A 19,362-nucleotide genomic window follows, 5' to 3' on the forward strand; every position below is an offset into this window, starting at 1 on the left:
TTTGGCAAATTCAGACCGAATTCAGTCGTACCTAAAGCCAGTCTTGCATCCACCTGTGCGGTCACGTACTTTGCCTATACTATATATATGTTCGTGCGAATATCGCATCTCACGTACGTGTCACATTCATTTTTGAGGAAGTGCACGACTGGACACACCTAATGGATACCATGTGGCAGCTGTGATGCATATACTGTACATATATATATACATATACATGTGCCAAGAAACCATATGGCTGTCAGTGATCGTCAGTGATTCAACGAAAAACATCGGTAACACTTTGCTTGAAGGGTGCAGATATGTTGCTGACACAGCACCTCTATGTCATGTGCTGTGTCTTCTTCCTTGAGGTCACCATAAATTGTTAAACTGACCATAAAACTTAAAATGTAGGTCTAGCCCAGGATGTGTGTGGGTGTGTACTGTATGTGTATGTGATTGTAGGTATGTAGAAATGAGTTGACCTTATTTAGAAAGTGAACCAATCAGACAGGTTGTGCCACTATTTCACTTCAGTACCTACTGAAAAGCCATCACTCTTCATCTTCTTTTCTTTTCTTTCTTTTATCTTCCCTTCTTATTTTTCTTTTCTCCTCTTCTCCTTCTGTCTGTGTTTCTTACAGTACATTCCTATTCATATCCCTTCTGTATTTCTCCTGAACATGTTTGGCTACTAAGGAGACGTCTCACTAGGCCTTTGCTCCAAATGAAATATCAGCTATGACTAGGCCCAGCGGGTGTGGTTGGGGCAGGCTAATGTGTGATTTTATTTTGGCTGGCTGTAGTCCAACGTGCCTGTGTGGTTTAACCATGTCATGCAGTTTATTTTCACAAAGTCCTACTAATTCAGAGCAACTTGTGCCCTCTTGCCTAACAAAAGCTGCACCCAAGAGAGAGATTTGAGCACTCTCCCCGGCACGCTAAAACGCTAAGGTCACCGAAGGTGGCAAACGAGCAGTCGAAATGGAATACACTGGAGCCGACTTCTGAGGGAGTCTTACGCAAATCCTGCCAGTAAACGTTTTATTTTGCCAGCGTCTAATCCTAAAACCAGCGCCGCGCTGCTCGTCCAGACGAAATAATCTGTAAACTCTCGCTGCTTTTCGTGCCTGTGTTTATTCAGGCTACTTTATTGCATAATGAAGCAAGCCACCTAATCCCTCTAAATGCATGCAGTGTATTGTTTCAGCCAGCGGTGTTGTTGCCCCACTTCTTGCTTGTGGGCTAATTGAATCCACGGGAGCATGTCTGCTATTTAGCCCAAGCCTGACACTCGCCGGGGCAATGCATACCCCCCCCCCCCCCCCCTCTCTTCCTCCTCCTCCTCCTCCTCCTCCTCCTCCTCCTCGTCCTTGCAAACTCACAGACCCTGGAGAGCAATGCGTCCTAATGAAGTAATTGACCAAGAGAGGTTTATTGTAAACAATCCGCTCTTTGTGTTGCGAGCCACCTGTTGTACGTTCAGATTAGAAAGGGGAGAAATGGCCGCGCGTCGGTCGCATTAACTCATAGTTCTCAGTCTGGTTCAGCTATCGGGGCCTCTCAGACCCATTCCAGGCATTTGTGAAGTCATGTGAGTGTGTTGTTCGGTTAATGATTGAGTGTATTGCAGGGAGAATGAGTAGATGTGCTGGATTTTAGTCTTTAGATTTATATATATTTTATTCAGTATACTTTTGGGGCATTTTGCCTTTTTTATTGATAGAGGACAGTGATGACTGATGAGTAGCAAGAAGCAGGCTGGACGGAGTGACCGGGAGGCAACCCCCGGTCTGACTTGAATCCGGGTCCCCAGAGGCACCTGGAGCGTAGTAGCCAGTTGCACCACAACACAACATCCAATTTGAATCTACTCTGCGTCCATTCCTGCCCTTATCTGGACTCGAGTGTTTCTACAGTCAGCTGTTGTCAGTGATTGTGATATGACTGACGCTCATTCGGTGGGAAGAATCCTCTCTGTTGTTTATGGTCACACCGTCGATGAACGTCTCCAGAGTTCTCTTGGCTGAACTCATATCCGCCTTCCATAAGTGACTTTAGAGTGAATAGAAGTTTCTGAATAGAGTCTTTTTTCCCAGTGTGCGCAAACAGTCTATAACTGGTGTCAGACAAATGATATGACTAACCTCAAACATTTTTTCTCATACAAAAGGCCGTTGTGTGTCTGTCTGGCCCCTGAGTGAACCAGCATGCTGGTGAACCTTAAATGACAGGTTAATGCAATTGTGAGGGCCAGGGCTTATATAGCATCACTTAAGCCACCTGCTGTTCCAATAGTAATAATGAGCAAAGGAGCTGATCTGTCCCTTCTAACGTGATTTACAGTAGACGGAGAACTCTGAACCACACCGAAATAAACATTAACACAACACAGCGCATAGAGACACACAATAACAAAAACAACAGCACCCCATTGCATTTATAAAGGAACCCGCTAGGAACCCAAAGCGCTTTACAGACAGTGAAAGGAAAACCTCACTAACCACCAGGGAAAACCTAACTATCCACCACTAATAACTCTGCAACAATGCTGCACACAGTAAAGCAGTGATGCTGAGCTATGCAGACAGGGCCAGTCTGGTCATTGGTTAAGAGTGAACAGTTTACAGACGCTGATTGAGACGAGGTGTGTGTGTATGAGTGAACTCGATGTGTACATTTACAGACACTGATTGAGATGAGATGAGGTGTGTGTGTGTATGAGTGAACTCGATGTGTACATTTACAGACACTGATTGAGACGAAGTGTGTGTGTATGAGTGAACTCGATGTGTAAATTTACTTTTGAGTCGACCTTGGCCTTCAACTCGTTCCTCTCAGACTTACTGCCAGTTACACAGCTAACCCTGCCACTGATCAGACCCTGACGTGGCCCTGATATGGCCAGGACCTGTTTCCAGTCTGGTCTGGACCTGTTTCCAGTCTGGTCCTGATCTGGACTGAAAGTGACCCTATACTGGTCTAGATATGTCTGAGATCCGGTCCTGATTTGGCCCTGATTCAGCCCTGATTTGGCCACATATTCCACCCAGCACAGCTGCTCCAGGCCCTGTGGTCTTATCTGGCCCTGATTTTGCTGTCATGTGAGAAGCGTCTGATGTGTCTTGTGCCACCCACGGCTGAAGAGATGGGTTAGCTGGACTGTTTTATTTGGGTTCACTTTGTCTGCCAGGACACTGCATGACTGCCTAGCCTGTGTGCTTTGACCAAAATCTCACATCACAAAACAGACCATCTCAAGTCCTTATAGCAATACACATTACAATATAGTACCTTTTGTGTAAATGAATCACAAAAAAAAGTGTTAATGTAACTAACTAGGGTTGTACCATACCATCATTTTATAGAATGACAATCCCTCCCCAAGATAATCATTTCATCTGTATTGTCATATTGTGATAGTGAAGTTGCATGTGTATAGTTGCCTATGTACAGGGTTCAAGATTAACCCCTGGCATTAGTCAAATGTGAGTAAACATGTTTAATGAATGAAGTAAACAAGGTCAGTTGTGATTGGCAGGTTGCTGAAATAGGTCTTCATTTGCAATGCATTTTAGGCATTGCACTTGACAGAAGGTTTCTAGGTTAAGGATGTGTTTTCTGTTTTATGCAGGCATAGATCTGGATTATAGATTATATAAACATGGAAAATCAGTCATATCTTGTAAGCCTCTGTGAGAACTTTCACACTCAACCACACAGACACACACACAGACACAGACACACACAGACACACAGACACACAGACACACACACACACACACACACACACACACTCCAAATGCACAAAATCAAAGTCATCCGTCTTAAAAGCAGATAAAAGCCCATTATAGCAGACACTGAAGATCTGTCCAGTAGATCAGATGCACAATAATCTGTCATATTCAAAATGCAATATCTGGAATATTCAAAACAGGAAAGCTGGAATGTTAAAAACATGAAATCTGTCATATTCAAACACAAAATGTGGCGTATTGAAAAAACTATATCTGGTGTATTCAAACCACAAAATCTGGCATACCCCAAACAGGAAAGCTGGCATGTTAAAAACACGAAATCTGCCGTATTCAAAAACAAAATGTAGCATATCCAAAATGCTACATCTGTGCTCAAACACCAAATCTGGCTTGCTGCCCCTCCCTTGCTTCATTGAAGTTCTCGCCTTGGCCAGAAGGTGGCGTCTGGGAGCCATAGCCCTCGTAATCTTTATCAATAGAGCCAATCGCACTGACCCGGGGTCACAGGCATGGTGGAGCCTGATCCCCGAGCTGCAGGCTTTAGTTCTGGGGCAGTGGAGCCTTTGGCTGTGGCCGGTGGCCTGGAAGGAAGGGTGAGCGTGGTGGAGCGGGGCGGCCAGCATACCTCTGCTTAACCCCTCCTTTGTGCTCCCAGCCAGCTAGCCAGCCAGCCGGACACGGCGTTGCAATCAGCACACACCGCCGATAATCTCATTTGGGCTTTTCTGTCCTCTCCTCCCCACTCCTCTCCTCTCCTATCTTCTCCTCTCCTCCTCTCCGCTCATCTCCTGTCTTCTTCTCTCCTCTCCTCCTCTCCTCCTCTCCTCTCCCTCACTCTCCCCCACACTCCACTTCTCTCCTCCTCTATTCCAATCCTCCTTCTCTCCTCTCCTCTCCCCACTCCTCTCCTCCCCTCTCCTCTTCTCCTCCACTCCTCTTCCCCTCTCCCTTCCTCTCCTCCACACTCCTCTCCTCTTCCTTTCCCCTAATCTTCCTCCTCTCAGTTGGCCTGGCAAAGACACAGACTATTAACTTCACCGCAGCCAGTGTCTGATGCAGCTGTCTAAGACATTTTTGTTTGAACTTCCATACCCCCTCCCTCCCAACACACACACACACACACACACACACACACACACACACACACACACACACACACACACACACACACACACACAGAGACACACACACACACCTCTTCCAGGATTCCTGTCAAATGAAATTAACAGCGCTACCCTGCGTTGTGTCTAAGGACTAAAGTGTTGTTTAGAGTTTTGTATAATTGGATAACTCAAGGCCCAGCCACTCTGTATCAGATGGCCTCGATCCATCTGGTTTAGTTTAAGATGAAAACAATTAGATAAAAGCAACCATCCCCTCTGCCTTCTATGGTATAACCCCCATGTATCTGTTAGGCAGGGAGACGGATACAATTGCCCCAACGGGGGGTTTTGTTTGGTATGGTAGACAGCCTGGTTCACAGAGGCCAAGCGATTAGTAATTGATCAGATTAGGAATCAATAACAGACATTTTGTTCGGTTGTCCTGGAATCAGTTAAAGGTGCATTGTGTATGGTCACTGACAGTATGGTCACTCACAGTATATAGTGTGAGGGGAACATTGAAAAATGAACATTCTAAAGAATATGTGGGCTCTTTAAAACTTTGAAGTATTGCGGGATGGAATCTTTTGTTAGAATGTTGAAAAACTCACACTTAAAGGGTTAACTCAGTCAAATTGGATACACCTCCCTACCATGTTCCAAAAACAACAGAGGGACGGACTAGATTATGGTTTAGTCTAAACCACTTTGTGTATTCCCCCTTTACAGAGTCAGGACTGACTGCAGGAACACTTAGAGCTTTTAAAGGGCTTTCACTGTGAGGAAAACGAACGAAACATGAGAAGAATTCTGCTGAATTCACACAAAAAGCACAAGTGATAATTAGTGACCGTTTCTATTAACCAGCGGCTCTTTCTCTCTCTCTCTCCCCCATCTCAGGTTCTGGGACATCTCTTGGCTAAGGACACCGTTGGCATGCTGGATGTTTGAGCTTTTCTTCCCACGATGCACCCCTGGCCGAAGGTGGCCTGGGTCCTACTGCCAGTGCTCCTCTCGGATTGGCTAAAAACTGCCCTGTCCCGCGACTTCACTGTCAAAGACATTGTCTACCTCCATCCATCAAGTACTACTGCACCTAATCTAATCAATTGGCTTTTTTTAAGTGTATTCTTTGAGCTACTTGTCTAATTCAGATAGGGCAGTGAGAAGAAGGGAATGGGAGATAGGGTGGAATCAGGAAATGACCGTCAGAATCGAACACAACGGTCACTGTTGGGCACTTGGATCTGAATGTATGGGTGCTGAAACACTTTCTCCAGAGCTCTGCCCAATTTAATGTATATTAAGATTTAATTTGATTTAAAATATAATACAAAACTAATTGTTCATTGTTACAAAACTTCGCTAAACTTCACTGCATCCAATACTTGTGAAAATTAATACCGTAGATGAATTCACACAATTTGGCACAGATTTTACATTGTAGCCTAAGCACATTCATCAAAGTACAGCAGAACACTCTCCGGGAATGTTTGGGAAATCATGAGAACTTGGATGGAATATGAGGAGTCCCTGGGAATGTTTGGGAGTTTGTGAATTGTGTTGTTAAACATGAGTGTGAGTACTAGTTGACCCCAGGCCCTGTAGCTGCTAAACCAGCCGCTCATTGTTAGTGGGGAATCAATCGAGCGTTACAGTATACTCTTGGATAACACACACACACACACACACACACACACACACACACACACACACACACACACACACACACACACACACACACACACACACACACACACACACACACACACACACACACACACACACACACACACACACACACACACACACATGCCCCCTGCAGAGAACTGTCCTGCATGTGAGCAGAACTGTGTCTGTGAAGCTGAATCAAACACACAAACCCAAACAGATCATTAGGCAATATACAGGCCTCCCATCCTCTCACTGTCATGGTCTGTTCTCAGCAGCTTAGCACTTACCATTCAATTGGACTGTTTCACGTTGTAAGCCTAGGCAGTTGATGTTAGTATCGTATACTTTGTAAACATGTGATAGTATTATAGTAGTAGTATTCAGAGTATAGTAGTATTAGTATAGTAGCTAGTGTTTAATGTTCACCGTTTATGCACAGTATTACAGTATATTCTTTATATCTTTACTCTGTAAGGCATCGGTCTTAGCTTTCAAGAGCATATTTTAGTCTTCTATTGCAGAATCTACATCACTTTGGTCAGCTACCATTGTTATTTTGAATGTGCTCTATAAATAAATTGACATTGACAATGGACACTGACATGTTTAATATTGATATGAGTATTTGGCGCTTTTCCACTGCATGGTATCAGCTTGACTCGACTTGCTTTCTTTGGTTTTCCATTAGCAAAAATACCTGGTACCTGATACTATTTTTTGGTATCACCTCCATTGAGGTTCCAAGCGAGCTGAGCCGGTACCAAAAGGTGACGTGTAAGAATACAGGACACTGCTTGATTCACAACACTGTTGCGTAACAATGTTGACATTCTGAACATAGCTGGAATTACATTGTGATCAATACTGTCCAGTCGAGTCGAGTTGAGCTGATACCATGCTGTGGAAAAGCCCCATACTGTATGTGAGCTCTGATAGTGTTGTGATGACTTGACTCCATGATTGGGTCTACAGCCACTCCCTATCCCGGGGGCTTTAAGTGCTTCACCTGTGAGAACGCCGTGGATAACTTTGACTGCAACCGCTGGGCACCCGATATGTACTGCCCACGAGGTATGGATGCCTAACACACACACACACACACACACACACACACACACACACACACACACACACACACACACACACACTTCAAAAACAACTCATATACATAAACAAAAACACCACACTCAGACACCTTAATACGTCATGGTATATGGAGCACAGTCACTCAGTGTTCTTCTGTAGCTATACATCAAAGTTGAAGCCCAAGCTATCTATAGCTGTTCTCTGGAACGTACATGAGGACTATGTTTGTGTACATTTCAGGCTGTTACCATGGTGGCGTGAGTGGGGTGGCTGACAGACACTGACACAACATAAAATGGAATGTAAAGAGGAATATGTTGACTTGATGAAAGCAGGCTTTAGGCTAAGGACTGTGTTGTTTTTCTTCCTCTGGGTTTGTGTCCCTCTTTGACAGACACGAGGTACTGCTACACAAGTCACGAGATGGACGCCGTCGGTGCCAGTGTGTCGGTGACCAAGCGCTGCGTGGCCCTCGATGAGTGTGCTCACACTGGGTGCACAGACGTCCTTCAGGAAGGACACAGGGTGAGAGGGATCTCCTCACAGCCTGGCTATCACCAGACTAAGCTCAATCTTTTAAGATTCAACATTAGTCTGGGGAGTCTGCGCTGTATTTCTACTGCACAAGATGTACTGTATGATCAATGATCACATGATCAATGGGCATAGTTCAAATGGCTCTGTACGCATTTGGATTGTCCTTCAACTAATCAGACCAACGATCCGGGTGCACCTGGTGGATAAGCCCGTTTGTGATTGGTTCCAGCAAACGTGGACAGGAAGCAGGAGAGATTAATGTGCAGGTTTCCAGCCTGAGCTGCTGGGCAAAATCCGAATCGCCGGCATATTGGGCTGGGTTTACCCAGCGACACTGAGATGGACTGCACTTGGCCCAGAGCTGGGCCTAGTTCAGATCAGAAGGTCTATCTGGGCTATTTAAAGGGCAGCCGTGGCCTACTGGTTAGGGCTTCAGGCTTGTAACCGAAGGGTTGCTGAATCGATCCGACCCGACCAGCAGGAAAAATGTGGATGGGGGATGTGGTTGAGCACTGCTCTCCCATGCCATCCATGGCTGAAGTGCCCTTCAGCGAGGCACCTAACCCCTCATAGTTCCCCAGTGCCGCTGTAGCAAGGCAGCTCACTGCTCGGGGTTGGTGTGTGCTTCACCTCACTTTGTATTCACGGATGGGATAAATGCAGAGACCAAATTCCTTGTATACGCAAGTATACCTGACCATAGAAACCTGATTTGCTGATTGTTTTGCACCACTTCCTGTTTGTGTTGTTAAGAAACACTAATTACTGTGTTGTAATTATGTTATTATCTTAAAATAATGGCTTCAGACCCATTTACTGTAGATGGTATGTTAACTTATAATAGATTCAAAATACCTTGTAGAAACATAACCCTTTTTTAAACTTTTGGATGCATTCCCTAAGTAGCCATAAGGAGTCATTTTCCAACGGGCAGGTCAGTCCGTCAGTCCATTACACCGATTGAAAGTTACTGACTCCAAAGGTATACGCAGCTCGTTGAGAATTGAGGTGATGAGGAAAATAAATACCAATTGTGTGGTTTTGATGGATGTGATTGGCAGGTCTGCACCGCCTGCTGTGAAGGAAACATCTGCAACATGCCGGTGCCCAGGAATGAGAGTTCGGCCATCTTTGCCACCACCTCCCCCCTGAACAGAACCAGCGGCATCGCCCAAGACTGGACCGTCTGGCTGAGCCTTTTCTTCCTGTTCATACACAGTGTCTCGTCATAAGGCCAAGGCTAGATGGAGAGGTTTAAGTTATACTTTTTTGATATTGCTAAATTATTGTTTGTTTGTTTATTGTTTTGAGACAGTATTACATTTTTGTGTTGTTTTTTATTCTTAACAATTTATAAAGACAAGTGAATGAGCCAGTTTTTAAACGTACAGTCTATCGTGGTCAAACATGGTGAAACTACTACTATGAAAAAAGAAATGATCTAGGTTTGTTACATATGTACATATATAATATTTATTTTTTTACAATGTAGGTACAGTACTTCTGGCAATACTGCATGGAGATTATTGCTTGTATCATGTGCCAAACCTTTATCATGCGTTCTCTTAGTATTATTTAAACATTGTTAGCGCTTAAGGATATTTTTATTTGCTGTAGTGTGTGTCTGGTTTTGCCCATAAATGAAACTACAGTAATTTCCCGCATATAAGCCGCATTGTGTATAAGCCGCAGGACAGTGTTTAATGCAAGATAAAAGAAACAAAACCATATTAATACCATATTAACTGTCCCTGTGTATTAACCTCATAGCTGAAGACATTTTGCAAAATCAATGTATAAGCCGCGGCTAATAGTCGGGAAATTACGGTAGAGTGACTGACAACAATCTTTGTCTGCTTTCCTTTGGTGCCCAAATCTTCATAGTAGCTTCACTTAGACCAGTAGTTCTCAAAGTGTGGGGCAGGGCGCACTTATGGGGAACAAAGACGTAACAGGTTGGCGCGACTAACAGGAGATGTTGTATAAATGAAAACATGATCCAGGGGGGCGAGACGGGGAATGTAACCACAATGTTGAAATAATATTTTAATATTACTGTTTTGCTGCGGCCTACTGGTTAGGCAATCAGACTGGTGAACCGAACCATGGCCGATCCTGGAGGGGTGATTAAAACAGCTTTCCCACATCCACAGATGAGGTGCAAGGCACCTAACCACCCCCGCCCCCAATTGGATTAAGGGGTGTGTCAGTGTTGCAGAGAACAAATTTCCTCACAGGACATTTGTAAAAATGAAACAATTTGCAAGTTATGGGAGGTTAATTACAAACTGGGATGGCTTGTTTGCTGGTTATGTTTTTGTAATGTGCCTGAAAACGACCCTATCAAAATGATCAGGACTAACAGATTATGGAAAAAATAAAATAAACATTTAGATTTAGATTTAGATTACAATTAGATTCAGGAAAATTCAGAATGAACCTGGCAAGGCCATCTCTGGATAAAAAAATGCCTTGCTCTCTCTGGCTTGGATATTGTCAAGAAAATAAAAATAACACAAGGCCAGACCACTGCAGCTGCTCAAAGGTAACCATCAACACAGACAAAGGTTTATGTACTTTCCCCTTTATTAGGAAACCTTCTTTGAGTGTAAAGCTCTCTGGTACAGGCGTGTACTGAGCACTCTGAGGTTGCAGTGCACTTCACACTATACAATTCTGTTGATCTCTCAACAACTCTTGCAACGGCGCCCCCTAGAGACGGTTGGATTTTTTTTTTTTTTTTTAAAGCTCTGCATCTCCGGGAAATCAGCTCCGTGTACCCGACAGAACCTCTCATGCTAGATTATATCCAGTGTGTGTGTGTGATGGGAGGTGGGGGGTGGTCACGATTAGGGTTTCCATACGCCATTTATAACCCTATAGCAGCAGGACGTCCACGACTTCGGTCCGTCTCAGGGGGGCGCCGATTTGTATTCCAGAAAAAAAAGTCTACACAGAACACTACAAGCACTCGATAGACAAGACAGAGTATTGTGTCGTTGTGAAATCAGCTGCCAAGGAGTCCAACAGCAAACGGCCTCCCAAGCTCATCTGGGACCGCCGTAGCACCGTCCTTTGGCTGGTTCAAGTATGGGGAGTGACCGCTGGACCTCTTGTCCTCTCGCTCCTCACATCGCATGGAAAACACTTCAAGTGTTATCAGCGTAAAAGCTGGTCAGTCGTGGAAACAACACAAACACAAGAACTTGAAGGCTGCCCTTACAAAAGAAGGGACTCTTAAAACGGATTAGTATGTCGTGATGTTTATGCCATTTCTTATGTTTTTTTTCTCCGTTTTCTTTTTTCTCAATTCAAAGTTAACCAAAGTCAACTTCCAGCTGTAAGAACAGCAGTTCACAGTTTGAGAGTGTGTGTATGTGTATGTGTATGTGTGTGTGTGTGTGTGTGTGTGTGTGTGTGTGTGTGTGTGTACACGTGTCTGTACGTGTGTGTGTGTGTTTCACTGGAGCATCGAAAGCTTAAATGTCCGCTTCCTCAAATGCGTTGGGGTGCCCCTGCAGCCTCTCCATGATGTGGCTGTTGGATGGCGCGTTGGTGAAGAGGGTCCCTGTGAAGGCCTGCGTGCCCTTCAAGACGTGTCGGATGACCTTGCAGGAGCCCAGGTCCTCGATGCGGAAGCCCAGGTGACGCACCGGCTCCTCCATCTTTAAGATACTGTCGCTGGAGATGTAGCCAAAGTGCTGACCACGAGACAGGAGAGAGAGAGAGAGAGAGAGAGAAAGGAGAGACAATAAGAACCTTAAGATTTTAGATCATCGTTTTAAAAAGCTTAAATAGACCTTTTTCACAGCAGCCATTTTGATACGTTTTGAAAAGTTTTTTTTTTTTTGCTTAATTTACCATAACTAATCAGCTTCGGTCATTGGAATGGTTATTTGACTTATTTCGGGTTGAATGACGGCTGTCTCGCTTCCCACTAGCACCTTTGAGCGGAAAAACCACGCATGCAAGTTTTGTGCCACCGGTAGCACTTCCGGCAATTCCTGGCAGAAAGTCTCCAGCCTTGCGATCATGCTCATGAAAAGGCAGACTGAACGACTGAGGAGTTTTGTAAAATATACACACTAAAGGGGAAGTTCTGCAGAGAAATCCGCAAGCATAAAACGAGCTAAAACGAATGCGAAAAGCAAAACCTGCATAGTTTCCCTTTAGTTAATGTCATTACAGTCATTTCAGCGTATTAGCCACTTTGTGTATAAGCCGCAGGACAGTGTTTGCAAGTTAAAAGAAACAAAACCATATTAATACCATATTAACTGCCCTTGTGTATTAACCTCATAGCTGAAGGAATTTTGCAAAAACAATGCAAAAGCCGTGGCTAATAGTTGGGAAAATACGGTAGTAACACCTGGGCCTGCCATATATTTCATGTCAAAAATGGCTGCTAATAAAAAGGTCCATTATTGTTTGCTAATCTCTACAAAAACAAGGCACAGACTTTTACATATAGCATTACAGCATTCAACTCAATCATTAACTACATAAAATCTTCCAACAGAGTCATACAATAACTATGACTTCATATATATTAGTGTCGTTATCTTAGTTTGGGTCTTCCCAACCTTCGGAGGTCGGTCAAAACTACACCGCTGTCAATGGCGACGGGTTTTGTGCTTTTCATTTGTGTCTTTCATATATTACAATAATGACTGGCAGACAATATTATCTCTTACTTTATTTAAACATTTATCACATGGGAATCCATGTGAACATAAATCTACATTAAGTCAGCATGAGAACATGGCACACCCATAAAACCACACTAGTGTTTCTGATGTCAAGAACATGATAATGGTGCTTACCGCTAGGCCCGTAGTGGGATTTATGAAATCTGCCCAGAATCCACCTCTCCATAAAGTGAAGCATAACTCTTTTGCGCCGCTGACAAACTGTAAAACAGAACCATATCAATACATAGATCTGCACACACACGCTTGCACACACACACGCACACACACACACACACACACACCTCCACCACCACCACCACCACAGCTCTAGGCCTTGGCAGAAGAGTTGGAAATGGGGGACAGGGATATGGGAGTGCATACAGTACATATTATTCTTACTGTACTAATGACACATAATAGCCATACCAAATCTGTTGATGTATTATCAAGCATGCTATTATAAGCATAGCATCTGAACAATTGTGACAAGGCAAACAGGGTAATGGACTGCAACCCCAAATCAGCAAAAGTTGAGACGTTGTGTAAAATGCAAATAAAAACATAATGTGATAATATACATGTATCGGCAACCCATATTTAGCAGAAAAAAGGACATAGACAACGTATCAAATGTTGAAAATCAAAACATTGTTGATATGTTGTCTGTGTCCTTTTTACAGCTAAATATGAGTTTATGAGATTTGCAAATTATTACATTCCGTTTTTATTAACGTTACACAACGTCCCAACTTTTTCAGATTTGGGGTTTATTGTGAAATAACTATGGTTATGGTTACGGCTATTTGGCAGAGGCCTTTGTCCAAAGCGAAACTACTCTAACAATCACGGTAAACACTACAATAAAGTACTTAATATGTATCATCCAATATGTCTATTTGTCTGCCTGACCCACCTTATCTAAGAGCCTTTGCCTTTCAAGGTCCAAGTCCTCACCCTCCATTCCCAGGGTCTTCTGTGTGACCGTGACAACGGTCAGACTACCAGCAGGGGCTGCTGGGAAAAACAACTCCAGATCTGGAGACAGGAAGCACAAAATGGACGACTCATGAATCAAATGATGGATCAAATACTCTTGTCCAGTTTACAAGAACCATCATTAAACACACACAGTTTATGTTTGTCATCACCTTAATTCAAAACGGTCATTGGTAAGAGTAAGGTACTAATCTATTGCTAAGAGGCTGTTGCATCACATGTTTCAAGAATTGCATCATAGATGTCTGAGCACTGTTTTCAACTGGGAAGTTCCAGAGCCCACAATTATGAGGTTCATTCATGAATCATGCATTCCTAACTCATTACACGTTTGGAAAACAAATTCACCAGATTAAGGCCCAATTCTTAGATCAACTCATTTCCATAGGAAAAATATTCATTGTTCTTAGGACTTTACAGTTTGCAGTAACGACTGAGAACTCTGTGACAAACCTTTTTTTAGCAGCTCTGGGCACAGGTGCATTGAGCACTCGATGTTCGAATGGTCAAAGTAATGTTCCGCTCTGCTTACTCTCTGGGCCACCAGAGGAACTTCCTTTCCCTTCACAGACAAAAACATAAAAACATGAATGAGCACCTCAGTGCTTACACAGGTCAAACGAGAGCATGAATAATCATTAAATGCTTCTCCATTCTCACATGGGTTGGTTTACATGGATAGCTTGTCATTCTGATGAAACTATTCCCATCAAAGTGATTATATGTGTCATTTCTGTTCCGATTGAGCCAAATTTCCGATTCTAATTGGAATGAAAGTGCCCGTGTAAACACACCTACTGAGACGGCACATTCAAACCGGATTCTTACCTGAAACTCGGACACAAACTGTGCCAGCACAAACTCGTGTCTCTCACTGCTGGATGGCGAGGACAGGACATCCGGAACTGTCCGATGGACCGGGCCCTTCAGCGGCTGGGTCCCTGTGCCCTCTAGCTGACAGGCAAAGCCTACGTTGCCTGGCAACTGAAAACGCTGGTCCTGTGGACCAAATGGTCCCATGTGCTCATCGGGCCAGATAGTTCTGGGTCCTGCAGACACAACACATTAAATAATATAAACAACTATTTCTCTAGTCTCTCTGACAAACAATCTTAACAGTTTCAAAGTAGGCCTATGAAACTTTCAGAGGGTGAAAAGTCCAGTGTCAGAAAGTTCAAAAGTCCTCCCACATATCTGTGCCAACCGTTCAGTAAAACCAGCTGATTCTAATTAGCACAACTATTCAGCCAGGTGGAGCAGCTAATTGGTGAGATGTTATGTGCACATGAAGAACCAATTCATGGATTTCATCAGGTCCCTTTCCACAGGTGTATTAATCAAGCACCATGCAGTCTGCATTGATAATTAAGGTGCTTGATTTTATACACCTGTGGAAAGGGACCTGATGAAACCCATGAATACATGACTTTACTTTCTGAAGCTGTACTTTTCTACCTCTGAAAAACTTGCACTGGTATTTATTATAATGTACATAATCACTTAAACTGCAGGGAGAGTTCAGGCACCTGTATCTTGCGACGATACAACAACATAAGCATCGTCAGACCCCGAGGACCCTGCAGCAGAGAATGCTCGAACGAGAGGCACCCTCTGGGCAACGTGAATCCCGGAGAACTGGGACACCAGTCTAGCTCTTCGGCACAGCACCTACATGGACACATTCGTAGGGGTGGGGGTGTTACATATAGTAAATCGACTCGACGCAGTCGGCTCATGTTAATGTCAGTTGAGTTGCGTATGCAATGGATACTTACACTTGCCATCCTGGTGAAGCCTGGCCTTCAAGCTCCACGGAAAGTGCACAAGGCTAGTGTCTTGATGCTTGAAAATAAAGAAAGATGTGTAAACCAACATGTCACTATGTTTACAACACTGTAAACTCGGAAAAAAAAGCAACATGACGTAACACGTTGATAAGCTAGATAGCTAACCATAACTATGCTAGTTAAGGCCCACTGAGTCTGTCAGAGAACAACGGCTGAAAATCTTATAAACATGACAGTAAGTGATTTGCAACAGAAAGCCACAACCGTAGATAATGCAAAGGCAGACTTATAACGTCAACCTTTGCTGCTCGTTACTTGACGGAAGGTTAGCTATCTGCTAGCTGAAGTTACATAATAACAAACACTAGCCTTTGCTTGCTTGCTCGTTGGTTAAAACCCCCAAATCGACTGTTAAAGTGTTTGACAACAATCGACGGTGGATCTCCAACAGAGTTTACAAGGCACGATTAACTTCCTGTACACTTTAATCGTGAGCCAGAAACTTTAAACGGGCTGTGTTTTACCAAGCAAATGGCTGGCGCAACTCTTGTTTTTGTTTGGATCAGATCACTTTCGCTTCTAGTATACCTTTATAGCGTTTACTCGACATAACAGAATGATACGCCTTTGCAAAAAAAATCAAAATATACAACACCAGTTTCCGATTAGTAGAATGATGTTTCTATTATACATATGTACGTTTAAATATAAAAGAACATAATGTTCTTACCTTGTTTTTCCCAGTGCTCCTCCTATTGCTTCTGCTGCTAGTCTTCTTGTCACGTTCGCACATGCGCTCACATGACTGAACAGACAACAGCATGTCACATGGTCAGCCTTCTTGATGGGTTATTGTAGTAAAATGACAGAAAAAAAAAATCTGAGTGATATGTTCTGTTAGTCTTAGAGAACTGCTTCAAATTATATCATGCCACAGTTTTGTCATGGTAGCACAGTGACGTGATTCTCATTCATAACAATATTTTCAGCAGTTAGAAATTATGCAGTAATAGTATGTACTTATACAATATGTCCACCAGATGTCAGCAAAAGCTAAAGGAAATCGCCCAAAATGTTGAAAACAACTCCAGTCTCCACTGGGTCTAGTCTCTTTCGTTTTACAGTATTAGGCCCTCCCTGCCATCAGCTGAGGGTCATTCAGCTCAGACTCCAGGGCAAGGTCGACTCCCTTAACAGATAATCATCAAATGCATATGTGAAAGTGTGCACAAATGAGATCACTACTCGGCTACTCCTCTCCATGCAGCAGATCTAATTTGAACGTTATGCTACTTCAAATGGGAACGCATATTTGAACATGCACAAGAGAGAGAAAAAATATGAAAATTTAAGACAAACGTTTTTCACAAACTTAAAACAAAGTATACCAAATTTTGAAGACATTTTAGACAACGAAAAACTAGCCACAATTCTTGGTGAAGGGCCCTCTGCTGCCCTGGCCGCACAGTACGTCCAGAAATGTCACAACCTGAGGGACAGTAAACAGTAAGAAAAACATATGCACAAAAAACATATAGTTCTCACATGTGCGCACACACACACACACACACACACACAGGCACGCACGCACGCACGCACGCACGCACGCACGCACGCACGCACGCACGCACATACATACACACATTTCCACTACTGTTTATTTTGCACTCATATGTGTATGCATTGCATAATGCACTTATATTTTCTTTTCTTTGTGATATTGATTACTGTAGCTTTGGCAACGCTGTGACAAACAGTCATGCTAATAAAGCACCCTTTGAATTTGAATTTGAGAGTGGCGGGGGGATATTTCAAGTACATGGTTAAGTGACAAACCTGGGTAAGTTAACTCAGAGTAAGTAGCCTAATAAATCTCCTACAACAAGAGCCTAATGGCATTGTTTTGTTGGGAGAATAAAGCCATAGGCTACAGCTTGTTTACTCGTTTGGGGGTTTACCACTGGGAGTTAACTTCCCTACGTTTGTCACTAAACCACGTACATGTACTTGGAATACCCCCTGGTTCCAGCTGCCTTCGGCTGTTGATCATTGATATCCTAAGGACATTTTTTAATTAAATCATGAAGGGAACACAGACAAGGCAAGAGTACATTTTGGACAATTGTATTGTTTGTTTTTGTATGTCGCTTTGGACCAAATCTGCCAAATAACCATAACCATAACCACTTTGGTGCTCTAGATTTGTTCTGTGCTGTGAAATGTTATGTTTGTGACATCTATAGAACTCTGATGTCACTTTATGGGCATAGTATCATAGGCACGTTGCCATGGTTTTGGAATTCTAACATATAAGCACAACAGAATGGAAACATAAATGTCATTTGTATCAGACAAGCACATTTGAATGAACACTTACTTTTATTGAGCAAGAAAAGTTCAGACCTTCTGCCGTTACATTTTGGTAAGTTCTTTTGTATTGTAGGCCTTTCTGCCATGTAGGAAGGCAAACACTGTTGACACATCTGTTGAGGGCTAACTGTATTGACTAAAGAATGAGGACATATTCATTTAATTTCTATGGAATTTGACCAAATATAATTTAAAGAGCTATGATCATTAGAAATGATAAGGAATTGTGTATACTGTATCAATAGACATTTATGTTCTAGTGCAAAATCAATTTTAAAGACATAGGAAAGGCACTGTCGGTCTTAAATCAAGATTTCCCATTCAACTGTAGGAGGACCAGAGAGGTGACCAGATAAGAGTATATGAGAATGAGGCTCATTGGATGGATCAATGAAAAGGTGAAGGAGAGGAATGAGAGGAAAATTGAGAGGACCCTCAAGAGAGAGGAGGAGGAAGGTGAAGAACCTTATTTTCAACGTAAGTACAATACATCTGTAAATATTCTGACTGAGATCCTTGTTTAAATGTACATCTAAATTGGTCTGAGCACTAGTCTGAATTTAACCTTGCCTACAAAATTTGAGGCCGGGAAATTCAGTCTGCACTGGTTCCATTGAGACTTGTTCACACCGGTCAAATTGTTTGGCTGTTACTATCCAATTGAGTGCAAAGGCAGTCCATAATCACATCCCAATCATGCAATATCAGACTCAAATTCTGAATAGAATTGAGTATGGCTACATCTAAATTGTGTGCCTTTATATTTCATCATCATCCTCTAACTTCTCTGCTAACCTTAATGCTTTCATGAGTCATTAAATATTTTCTCTCTCTAGCTTTCAGAGGATTCACGACCCGGGCCACTAGAGAGCAGGAGAAGCGTAAGAGCCTGCTGAACGCAGAGGCAACAAGACAGCATCTGGAGTCATCCTGGCTTGAGTGGAATAAAGAAAAGAAGGAGAAAAAGATGAAGAGGAAAGAGGACAGCAAACACGCCAAAAGCCAAGCACAGTTGGCCCGCATTCTCAACTCAAATGAAAAAGCTGACAGGAACCTCAATGCGTTTAATGGCACTAAGATATACTCTACCAAGAACAAACTGTTGAGGAAACAGATGATTGGATGGGATAGGAACGGAAAATAAGATCATATTTGTCATCAGACTATTTGGTTATTATTTCATTTTTCTTTAAAACGACAGTATTTTTACTTCCACCAATAAACATTTTAAATATGTTTTTGAGTCTGGTCCATTTTCTGGGAAATGTCCCATTTCACAATCCCGCTAATCGGGCAAATTGTCGGAATAATGATCAGACGTTTTCTTGCAAATTGTTTCAATAACAGCCTCACTAAAACGTAGACGAACCATAATTTC

The 19,362-nt window shown here is 43.0% G+C and overlaps 2 protein-coding genes and 1 long non-coding RNA gene across 3 annotated transcripts in view; 2 read left to right on the top strand and 1 right to left on the bottom strand.

Annotated features, from left to right (window-relative positions):
* The window catches only part of LOC134071141 (ly6/PLAUR domain-containing protein 6-like), a 16,907-nt gene extending 6,944 nt beyond the window's left edge, over positions 1 to 9,963 (top strand). The window contains exons 2-5 of the mRNA XM_062527747.1: positions 5,744 to 5,927; positions 7,490 to 7,588; positions 7,998 to 8,128; positions 9,202 to 9,963. Coding sequence (XP_062383731.1) covers positions 5,810 to 5,927; positions 7,490 to 7,588; positions 7,998 to 8,128; positions 9,202 to 9,372 — 519 coding nt within the window. The 5' untranslated portion in view covers positions 5,744 to 5,809 and the 3' untranslated portion in view covers positions 9,373 to 9,963. The remainder of the gene's footprint in view (positions 1 to 5,743; positions 5,928 to 7,489; positions 7,589 to 7,997; positions 8,129 to 9,201) is intronic.
* A 745-nt stretch (positions 9,964 to 10,708) lies between these two features.
* Positions 10,709 to 16,435, bottom strand: mmadhca (metabolism of cobalamin associated Da). The gene is made up of 8 exons (XM_062527746.1): positions 16,345 to 16,435; positions 15,603 to 15,669; positions 15,354 to 15,495; positions 14,656 to 14,876; positions 14,281 to 14,389; positions 13,745 to 13,866; positions 12,964 to 13,050; positions 10,709 to 11,841 (listed from the first exon to the last, which is right to left on the bottom strand). Exons 2-8 carry the CDS (start codon positions 15,609 to 15,611, stop codon positions 11,620 to 11,622), a joined length of 912 nt encoding a protein of 303 aa, XP_062383730.1. The 5' UTR covers positions 15,612 to 15,669; positions 16,345 to 16,435; the 3' UTR covers positions 10,709 to 11,619.
* Positions 16,436 to 17,969: 1,534 nt separating this feature from the next.
* Positions 17,970 to 19,113, top strand: LOC134071142 (uncharacterized). The gene is made up of 3 exons (XR_009937018.1): positions 17,970 to 18,036; positions 18,316 to 18,461; positions 18,821 to 19,113. It is a non-coding gene; the product is annotated as an uncharacterized LOC134071142 (long non-coding RNA).
* Positions 19,114 to 19,362: the final 249 nt, after the last annotated feature.

The sequence above is a fragment of the Sardina pilchardus genome, chromosome 23 (assembly GCF_963854185.1).
Source record: "Sardina pilchardus chromosome 23, fSarPil1.1, whole genome shotgun sequence".
NCBI classification, from domain to species: Eukaryota; Metazoa; Chordata; class Actinopteri; order Clupeiformes; family Clupeidae; genus Sardina; species Sardina pilchardus.

What these genes read in the sequence shown, in the direction of transcription:
- mmadhca (XM_062527746.1), bottom strand. An exon ending in AGTTTGTGTCCGAGTTTCAG is followed by an intron (nt 14,390 to 14,655) that starts GTAAGAATCCGG and finishes TTGTCTGTGAAG; the next exon opens with GGAAAGGAAGTTCCTCTGGT. An exon ending in CCCAGAGCTGCTAAAAAAAG is followed by an intron (nt 13,867 to 14,280) that starts GTTTGTCACAGA and finishes TCCTGTCTCCAG; the next exon opens with ATCTGGAGTTGTTTTTCCCA.